The 11,987-nt window shown below is 47.1% G+C and overlaps 1 protein-coding gene and 1 long non-coding RNA gene across 2 annotated transcripts in view; one reads left to right on the top strand and one right to left on the bottom strand.

Annotated features, from left to right (window-relative positions):
• The window catches only part of LOC134324345 (uncharacterized), an 85,955-nt gene that overhangs the window by 52,712 nt on the left and 21,256 nt on the right, over nucleotides 1–11,987 (top strand). The window lies entirely within an intron of this gene.
• pdia5 (protein disulfide isomerase family A, member 5) overlaps nucleotides 1–11,987 on the bottom strand; it is a 167,332-nt gene that overhangs the window by 42,190 nt on the left and 113,155 nt on the right. Inside the window, exon 12 of the mRNA XM_063006157.1 lies at nucleotides 8,317–8,387. Coding sequence (XP_062862227.1) covers nucleotides 8,317–8,387 — 71 coding nt within the window. The remainder of the gene's footprint in view (nucleotides 1–8,316; nucleotides 8,388–11,987) is intronic.

Here is an 11,987-nt window from a genome sequence, read left to right on the forward strand (position 1 = left end):
AGGACTGTGTTCGATATAACCTTGTGAACTGATGAATCTTGTGTAATGAGCAACTACCTGTCCTGTCATGAATGTAACCAAAGTGTAAAACATGATGTTAAAATCCAAATAAACAAACAAACAATAACTGAGGCGGTTTTCCAACAAGTGATGTTGAGAAATATTTACAAACTGTACAAGAGGAGAAAATTGAAGCAGAAGGAGGAAATTTAATGAAAGATGGGAAAGCGAATACAAGTTTGTGCTTCAAGAAGAGAAACCGGTACGTCTCTTGTGTTATGAGGCTGTGTCTGTGGTACAGGAGTACAATATAAATGTAGATATACATTATAAACATACAGTATAAATTTGGCATTTTGACACCAAACACAGAATTTAGCCTCCAAGAAAAACAACAAATTGTCCTAGAATTAAAAGGTAGACTGCAATCACAGCAGGATACGTTACAATCTGCCCTTTGGAGGCCACCATAATGCAGGTGTGGCCCTCGGTGAAAATGAGTTTGACACCCCTGATGTAGGGGGTTGAATATTTCCCAATGAAACTATGTATTTGTATAGTTTATTTAATGATAAAAAAAATAAGCCCTTAAATGCTTAAATAATTTCCCCCTGTTCTCCGAGACGTCGTGTTATATATTTTTATTGAATTCTATACTTCTTCTTCTTCCTCGGCCTTTGTCCCGTTCGGTTGCGGGGTCGGCTCTCGGCGGATCATGATCCGCATCGATTTGGCACAGTTTTTACGCCGGATGCCCCTCCTGACACAACCCTCCCTATTTTATCCGGGCTTGGGACCGGCACTACAATGCACTGGTTTTGTGCATCTAGCGGCTAGGTATCTATAGGACAATTCAGTGTTTCCAATTAGCCTGGTGGCATGTTTTTGGACTGTAGGAGGAAACCGGAGCACCCGGAGGAAACCCACATGGACACGGGGAGAACACGCAAATTCTGCACAGAAAGGACCCGGACCGCCCCACCTGGGGATCGAACCCAGGACCTTCTTGCTGTGAGGCGACAGTGCTACCCACTGAGCCACCGCGCTGCCCTTTATTCAATTCTATACACATCACTATAATACTGTTTAGGTGAGGCAGATTAAATATTCTTAATATTTTCAGAAAATTGCCATCACACATCTGCCTTTAAAGTGCATATAAACTTTTAAAAGTGCCCTAAATTATTCCAACTCAACTCTTTAAAGAAAAACAACAAAACAAACCTAATACAAAGTGTCAGGAGTGAGCAGAATGAGAAAAATAAGTGAGCTCAGCTCTCTTTAGGGAGAAGGCGTACAGTCGGAGCATGTCTGCTACATGAGATAATGCTCTACTCAAGCAGCGGGAAGAACGCCATTAGAAATGAATCTACGATGTTGGATACAGGGACGTCATCTCATCACGCTATTGAGAAGTTTAGTCTTAGTTCAGTAAATAAAACCACGGCCAAATAATCCTAATCGTATTATTTTAGTCAGATATCATAAAATTTGAGGTTCAAAACACATGACATCTTTTCCAAACTGTCATGAAACGGTGACAGTGCAGGCCCACTCTTTTACTGACTTGCTGCACACAAACAAGAGTGCATGCAGATGCACAAACGTACATACATACATACACACACAAACAAGGGTGTCCACACAAACAAGGACACAAGCACACTCAAACACACACACAAGACTGTGTGTACACACAAGGGCATGTGCACACACACACGATGTCAGACACACACACAATGGCAGACACACAACCACAGTCAGAACGGCATGTGCACACACACACACACACACGATGACAGACACACACACTCACAAGGGCATGTGCACACACACACGATGGCAGACACACACACTCACAAGGGCATGTGCACACACACACGATGGCAGACACACACACTCACAAGGGGATGTGCACACACACACGATGGCAGACACACACACTCACAAGGGCATGTGCACACACACACGATGGCAGACACACACACTCACAAGGGCATGTGCACACACACGATGGCAGACACACACACTCACAAGGGCATGTGCACACACACACGATGGCAGACACACACTCAAACTCAAACTCAAAAGAAGCTTTATTGGCATGACAAATAAGGACATTCGTATTGCCAAAGCAAGTTACAGGGAAATGTAAAAATAAAAATAAGAAAAACAAAAGTATACATAACAGTTACATGTGCAAAAAATATAATAAAATATAATAAAATATTAATAAAAACAGTGCAAAAATAATAACAATAAAAATTATAATATTTACATTAATGAGGTAGAAAAACGATCAGTTTGTGCGTGTGTGTGTGTGTATGAGACATGGTCACCCACTGTCCCTCACCTGGTGGCAGGTGTGAGTATAGAGTGCTGCTAGTGTGCAGCTCTCTCTGTGCTCCCCCAGTAGGTGGGGCAGTTTGTCGGGGTCTGGGAGGGAGGTAAAGTTGGGGATGATGTTGTTGAATTTAGGGAAGAATTGGGAGCGGACGTGGTGGTACTTGGTACACCGGGTGAGGAAGTGCAGCTCCGTCTCTACTGTACTGAGAGTGCAGTGCTGACACAACCTCTCCTCCCGGGGCAGCCAGGACCGGGTGTGTCGCCCCGTCTCCACGGCCAGGTCGTGTGCGCTCAGTCTGTACCTCGTCAGGGTGTTTCTTAATTTAGGGTCGGATACTGTGCTCAGATAATCTGCTGCACTGTAGTGTCTGTTTAGGGCCAAATAACACTGCATTTTACTTTGAGTTTTGGTTTCAGTTTCCCAATAATTCAGATATTTAGTTCTGAGTTTTTGTGTAATTTGGTTTATTCTAATTGGGTTTGCAAATTTCTCCTGTTCCTGAGTCTTTATTGTGTTAGTGTGTGTTAGTGGTGTGTCGGCGTGTGTTATTAATGTGTTTGTGTGTGTTATTAGGGTATCTGTGTGTGTTAGTGGTGTATCTGTGTGTGTTAGAGTGTCTGTGTGTGTTATTAGTGTGTCGGTGTGTGTTAGTTGTGTATGGGTGTAGTGACTCAGGACCAGTTGGATGAGGGGACTGGTATGTTTGCTCAGCTCTTGGTGTTTCAGGGCTTTATAATGATAAGATTGGGGGTCGCTCTCATTTAGATGGTTCCAGAAATTGATTGCTCTTCTCTGTATGTTGATAATTAGAGGAAATCGGCCTAATTCTGCCCTGCACGCATTGTTCGTGGTGTGTCTGTGCACCTTTAGGATGCTTTTACAGAACTCTGTGTGCAGGGTCTCTAATGGATGTTTGTCCCAATTACGGAATTGATGGTGTGTAAGCGAACCCCAAACTTCACTGCCATATAGAGCAATCGGTTCAATTATTGATTCAAACATTTTAAGCCAGATTCGAACTGGAATTTCCACAAATGTTTGACGTTTTATGGCGTAGAAGGCCCTGCGAGCTTTTTCTCTCAGTTCATTTACTGCCGGGTTAAAGTTTCCTGTGGAACTGATGTTTAGTCCGAGGTAAGTATAATCTTTAGTGTGCTCAATTTCATGGTGTCCTAATTTATATGTGTGTTTGGTTCCCTGAGATCTGGCTCTTTTCTGAAAGGTCATAATTTTGGTCTTTTTGAGGTTGACTGTCAGGGCCCAGGTCTGACAGTATTGCTGCAGCAGGTCCAGTTTGTGCTGGAGACCCTGGGAGCTGGGGGACAGCAGGACCAGATCATCTGCATACAGCAGGAGTTTAATCTCTGAGTCGTGTAGAGTGAGACCGGGCGTGGCTGAGCGCTCTAACATGGAGGCCAATTCATTAATATAGATGTTAAATAGAGTTGGACTTAAACAGCAGCCCAGTCTCACTCCACGCTCCTGAGAGATGAGATGTGTTCTCTTACTGCCGATTCTTATTCCACACTGGTTTTCTGTGTACATGGATTTAATAAGATCATATGTTTTACCCCCTACACCACTCTCTAACATTTTATAAAACAATCCTTCATGCCAAATGGAATCAAAAGCTTTTTTAAAATCAATAAAACATGCTAATATTTTAGAGTTATTTTGAACTACATATTTTTCGATCAGGGTGTGTAGGGTGTAAATATGATCGGTAGTGCGGTAATTTGGTAGAAAACCAATCTGACTTTTACTCAGGACGTTGTGTTGGGTAAGGAAGTGTAATAATCGTGAGTTAATTATACTACAGAATAACTTCCCCAGGTTACTGCTCACACAGATGCCCCGGTAATTATTAGGGTCGAATTTATCTCCACTTTTGTAGATCGGTGTTATGAGACCTTGATTCCAGATTTCAGGGAAGAAACCGACACTCAGAACCAGGTTAAAGACTTTTAACATTGCCAGGTGAAATTTGGAGCTGCTGTGTTTGATCATTTCATTCAGGATCCCGTCAGGTCCTGATGATTTCTTTGTTTTTAGTTTTTTAATGTTGTCTTTAAGTTCCTGCTCAGTAATGAGAGAGTCTAGAGGATTCTGGTGGTTTTTAACAGCCCGTTCCAGTTCCTCTAACTTACTAATAATTTGATTTTGTTCAGGATTTGAATCTAATTCTACATTTTTAAAGAGTGATTGGAAATGGGTTGTCCAGATATCCCCATCCTGAATGGCCAATTCTTCCTGTTCTCTATGTTTGATTGATTGTTCAATAATTGTTAGTTGTTTTTGGGTGTACTGAGCTTTTTTGGTTCTGAGTGTACGTTTATATTGTTTGAGGGTTTCACAGTAAAGAAGTTGTGTGTTACTGTTGTTTGGGTCTCTGTGTTTTTGGTTTGATATTTTACGGAGTTCTGTTCTTAACATTTGACAGTCTTTGTCGAACCAGCTGTCATCTTTTGTAGATTTAGGTTTTGATTTAGATTTAATTTTTAATTGAGCTTTATTTGCTGTATCTTTAAAGATCTGATTAATATTTTTAACTGCCTGATTTACTCCTTTACTGTGAATGTACGCAGTGTCCAGAAAGTTATCTAAGCTAGTTTGGATTTCTGTGCTGCTAATTGCTTTCTGGAACTCCTCTGCGCTGTTCTCACACACACACGGTGGCAGACACACACACACACAAGGGCATGTGCACACACACACGATGGCAGACACACACACTCACAAGGGCATGTGCACACACACACGATGGCAGACACACACACACACAAGGGCATGTGCACACACACACGATGGCAGACACACACACACACAAGGGCATGTGCACACACACACGATGGCAGACACACACACACACACAAGGGCATGTGCACACACACACGATGGCAGACACACACACAAGGGCATGTGCACACACACACGATGGCAGACACACACACACACACAAGGGCATGTGCACACACACACAATGGCAGACACACAACCACAGTCAGAAAGGCATGTGCACACACACACACACGATGACAGACACACACACAAGGGCATGTGCACACACACACGATGGCAGACACACACACACAAGGGCATGTGCACACACACACGATGGCAGACACACACACTCACAAGGGCATGTGCACACACACACGATGGCAGACACACACACTCACAAGGGCATGTGCACACACACACGATGGCAGACACACACACTCACAAGGGGATGTGCACACACACGATGGCAGACACACACACACACAAGGGCATGTGCACACACACACGATGGCAGACACACACACACACAAGGGCATGTGCACACACACACGATGGCAGACACACACACTCACAAGGGCGTGTGCACACACACACGATGGCAGACACACACACTCACAAGGGCATGTGCACACACACACAATGGCAGACACACAACCACAGTCAGAACGGCATGTGCACACACACACACACACACACACACACACACACGATGACAGACACACACACAAGGGCATGTGCACACACACACGATGGCAGACACACACACACACAAGGGCATGTGCACACACACGATGGCAGACACACACACACACAAGGGCATGTGCACACACACACGATGGCAGACACACACACACACACACACACAAGGGCATGTGCACACACACACGATGGCAGACACACACACTCACAAGGGCATGTGCACACACACACGATGGCAGACACACACACACACAAGGGCATGTGCACACACACACGATGGCAGACACACACACACACAAGGGCATGTGCACACACACACGATGGCAGACACACACACTCACAAGGGCATGTGCACACACACACGATGGCAGACACACACACACACAAGGGCATGTGCACACACACACGATGGCAGACACACACACACACACAAGGGCATGTGCACACACACACGATGGCAGACACACACACTCACAAGGGCATGTGCACACACACACAATGGCAGACACACAACCACAGTCAGAACGGCATGTGCACACACACACACACACACACACACACACACACACACACGATGACAGACACACACACAAGGGCATGTGCACACACACACGATGGCAGACACACACACACACAAGGGCATGTGCACACACACGATGGCAGACACACACACACACAAGGGCATGTGCACACACACGATGGCAGACACACACACACACAAGGGCATGTGCACACACACATGATGGCAGACACACACACACACACACAAGGGCATGTGCACACACACACGATGGCAGACACACACACACACACAAGGGCATGTGCACACACACGATGGCAGACACACACACACACAAGGGCATGTGCACACACACACGATGGCAGACACACACACAAGGGCATGTGCACACACACACGATGGCAGACACACACACACACAAGGGCATGTGCACACACACACGATGGCAGACACACACACACACAAGGGCATGTGCACACACACACAATGGCAGACACACAACCACAGTCAGAACGGCATGTGCACACACACACACACGATGACAGACACACACACAAGGGCATGTGCACACACACACGATGGCAGACACACACACTCACAAGGGGATGTGCACACACACACGATGGCAGACACACACACTCACAAGGGCATGTGCACACACACACGATGGCAGACACACACACTCACAAGGGCATGTGCACACACACGATGGCAGACACACACACACACAAGGGCATGTGCACACACACACGATGGCAGACACACACACACACACAAGGGCATGTGCACACACACACGATGGCAGACACACACACACACAAGGGGATGTGCACACACACACGATGGCAGACACACACACACACAAGGGCATGTGCACACACGATAGCAGGCACACACACAATGGCAGACACACAACCACAGTCAGAACGGCATGGGCATGTGCACACACAAGGGCACACACAGACACAAGGGCACACACAGACACATAGGACACACGCACACACACACACAAGGGCTCTCTCTCATACACACAAGAATGTGCATATAGACAAGGGCATGCATGCACACACACACACACACAAGGGCACACACAGACACAAGGGCACACACACAAGGGTGTGCACAAACAAGGACAAACACACACAAGGGTGCACACACAAGACTGTGTGTACACACAAGGGCATATGCACACACACACGATGGCAGACACGCTCGCAAGGGCATGTGCACACACACAAAAGGGCAGACTCACACACACACACAAGGGCAGACCCACACACACACACACAATGGCATGTACACACACACACAAGCGTGCACACACACAAAATGGTAGACCTACACCGACAGGCACACAAGGACACGGATACACAGGGGCACAAGGATGCATATGCACAGGCAAACAAGGGCAGGCACGAACAGTCACATTAGGGCATGCATGCAGAGGTGCACAAGGGCGCACGCACAGGTGCACGGAGGTACACACACACACAGACACACAAAAAGACACACGAAAGCTTATGGTCCAAGCTGCACTTTTTTCTTGCATTAACAACTTTATCCTAGTCAGGGTCTGAGTGGGTCCAGTTCCTTTGGGGAAACACTTGGTGTAAGGCAGAAATACCCTAGACAGGGTGGCAATCCATCACTGGCTGAAAGTTGGTGGGTTAGCATAAGAGACTGCTGAGGCTCCCATGTACCTTGTAATAATTATGTATATTTTTATTTGCTTGAGAAGATAAAAAATTCTACACCATTATATTTTACATCATTGTATTCAGTTTGCAGTACTCGTGCTCAGAGGTGCAGAGATTCGATCTCGCTCTGTTCACATTCCCAACACAAAAGACATTTGCCTCCCGTGTTTGGAGGGGCAGGTTGACCTGCTCTGTACTAGTCAGAAAAAAACAAACTAAATTTTCTTACTTGAATTCGTGAGTTTTATAAGCTGAAGTAACTTTAGACTCACATCTGCGCCTTTGTTGAGAACTCCAGCTGCTTGGTCGTATTCTGGCTTCATCTTCTTACAATGGCCGCACCCTGGAGGGAACACACAACTCAGTCACGCACAGAACTACGGATGAAAATAAGGACAGAACATCGTGCTCACCTTCTGACACGGTGCGCACAATGAAAACACCAAGACTAAATAAAAGCAAAAAATAAACAAGAAGGACGAATCCTTATACACATATAAATGGTAAATGGGTCAGCAACCAATAAAGGAGGCAAGCTTTTGTTTTATTATCTATTTTTCTCCCCTATTCTAGTCCTGTCCAGTTACCCTGATTGCGTCCTGTATACTGGTTCGACCCTTCACCGCTGACTGAGGACGCCTCTCAACTGACTTGCGCCCCCTCCGGCACATACAGTCAGTACAGACTGCATTTGTCACCTGCAAGAGTCGAGTTCATACACTAATGGACGTTGTGTACGGAGGGTCACACCCCCATCAGCATTATTCCTCAGCCCTGTGCAGGCGCCATCAGTCAGCCAGCAGGGGCCGCAGTTGTACCAGGACCTATGTATGAGGACCTATGATCCGACTCTCTCCCGTCTAACCCTGAACAACAGCCAATCAACAGTGGAGCTTGTTGTCAGTCTGCACACACACACGATGGCAGACACACTCACAAGGGCATGTGCACACACAATAGAAGACACACACACTCACAAGGGCACACACGCACACACACACACAAGGGCACACATGCACACACACACACAAGGGCATGTGCGCACACACACACACAAGGGCATGTGCACACACACACACACACACACACACACACACACACACACAAGGGCATGTGCACACACAACAGGGGCATGTGCATACACAACAGGGCATGTGCACGCACACACACACACACAAGGGCATGTGCACACACAACAGGGGCATGTGCATACACAACAGGGCATGTGCACATAGACAAGGGCACACGCACACACACAAGTGCACGTGCACACACACAAGGGCATGTGCACACACACACACACAAGGGCATGTGCGCACACACACACAAACACACACAAGGGCATGTGCACACACATACACAAGGGCATGTGCACACACACACACAAGGGCGTGTGCACACACACACAATGGCAGACACACACACAGTCACAAAGGCATGTGTGCGCACACACACGATGGCAGACACCCCCCCCCCACACACACACACACACAAGGGCATGTGCACACACAACAGGGGCATGTGCATACACAACAGGGCATGTGCACGCACACACACACACACACAAGGGCATGTGCGCACACACACACACACACACACACACACACAAGGGCACACACACAAGTGCATGTGCACATACACAAGGGCACACGCACACACACAAGTGCATGTGCACACACACAAGGGCATGTGCACACACACACACACAAGGGCATGTGCGCACACACACACACACACACACATACACAAGGGCATGTGCACACACACAATAGCAGACACACACACAATGGCAGACACACACACAATGGCAGACACACACACAGTCACAAAGGCATGTGCGCACACACACGATGGCAGACCCCCCCCCCCCCCCCACACAAGGGCATGTGCACACACAACAGGGGCATGTGCATACACAACAGGGCATGTGCACGCACACACACACACAAGGGCATGTGCGCACACACACACACACAAGGGCACACACGCACACACACAAGGGCATGTGCGCACACACACACAAGGGCATGTGTGCACACACACACACACAAGGGCATGTGCATACACAACAGGGGCATGTGCACGCACACACACAAGGGCATGTGCGCACACACACACAAGGGCACACACGCACACACACAAGTGCATGTGCACATACACAAGGGCACACGCACACACACAAGTGCATGTGTGCACACACACACACACACACAAGGGCATGTGCACACACATATACACACACACAAGGGCATGTGCACACACACACACACACACATACACACACACAAGGGCATGTGCACACACACACACACACACACACACACACACACACACACACACACACAAGGGCATGTGCACACACACACACACACACACACAAGGGCATGTGCACACACATACACACACACAAGGGCATGTGCACACACATACACACACACAAGGGCATGTGCACACACATACACACACACAAGGGCATGTGCACACACATACACACACACAAGGGCATGTGCACACACATACACACACACAAGGGCATGTGCACACACACACACACACACACACACAAGGGCATGTGCACACACACACACACACACACAAGGGCATGTGCACACACACACACACACACACACAAGGGCATGTGCACACACACACACACACACACACACAAGGGCATGTGCACACACACACACACACACACACAAGGGCATGTGCACACACATACACACACAAGGGCATGTGCACACACATACACACACACAAGGGCATGTGCACACACACAAGGGCATGTGCACACACATACACACACAAGGGCATGTGCACACACACACAATAGCAGACACACACACGATGGCAGACCCCCCCACACACAAGGGCATGTGCACACACACAGGGCACACACACAAAGGCATGTGAACACAAACAATGGCAGAACACACACACATATGCCCACAAGCGCACACGCACACACACGTGTGCACACACACAATGGCAGACCTACACACACATATACAAGCATGCACACACACATACACAATGGTAGACCTTTACACACACACAAGCGTGCGTACACACACAGTTCGTTCTGGAAAGTATTATCTTATTTAAGTTGGGAAAGCATTCCTAGCTACCCAGCACCTACAGCGGGGACTAACCAGCACCTGTTCTAAACTCACACAACCTGCTGGAATCACGAACAGATCTTCACTCAGTTAATCCTTATCGTTAGTCGACTGGAGTAGATAGTAATCGAAGATGGACATAACTTGAATAATTTACCACTAATAGCCCTAAACGTACCAAAAAACCTCCACGTGAAGCAGAAAGTGCCGTCTCTGGAAATCAAACAGAAGGAGAGCGTATATGGAGGCTAAACATCCTTCTGTCCGTTACGTAAGCACATTTATTTTCCTCTCAGTACTTTGGCTACACTGCTGGAGGAAAACTGAGTCGCCAGTGAAGTGTCATGTATAGAGATGGAGTCTTATACTAATATAACAAAGTAAAGATGATGAAAGGAATAAGGGTGCAAGAGGTATGTGTGAACAAGACCTGCTGGGATGCCGTCTAAGCCTGAGGACATGAACCAAGGTTTTATCCGAGACGCTTCCTCTCAGTTGCCCATACACTTTGGTCATTATGGGCATGTTTTTCAGAGGTGGAAGAAAATGTTTCAGGCCACATAAAGCATGCCACAGCATATTCTCAGACTGATGCTTGGAGGAGAATGCTAACTCACTTATTGTATACATAGATGGAGGACAAAAAATATTATCCATCCGATATTCCATCCACCCAGCACAGCCTGTTTTTCTTTCTTGAATGGCCAGCCATGGGCGGCTATGGCCAGAGATATCTTTTCTGTGGTATTAGTGCGTCTCCAATTTGTGTGCCTGTTGCAACCACTCTCAACTTCGGTCACCCTTATTACCATGTTATTAAAACA

This window comes from Trichomycterus rosablanca, chromosome 12, assembly GCF_030014385.1.
Source record: "Trichomycterus rosablanca isolate fTriRos1 chromosome 12, fTriRos1.hap1, whole genome shotgun sequence".
NCBI classification, from domain to species: Eukaryota; Metazoa; Chordata; class Actinopteri; order Siluriformes; family Trichomycteridae; genus Trichomycterus; species Trichomycterus rosablanca.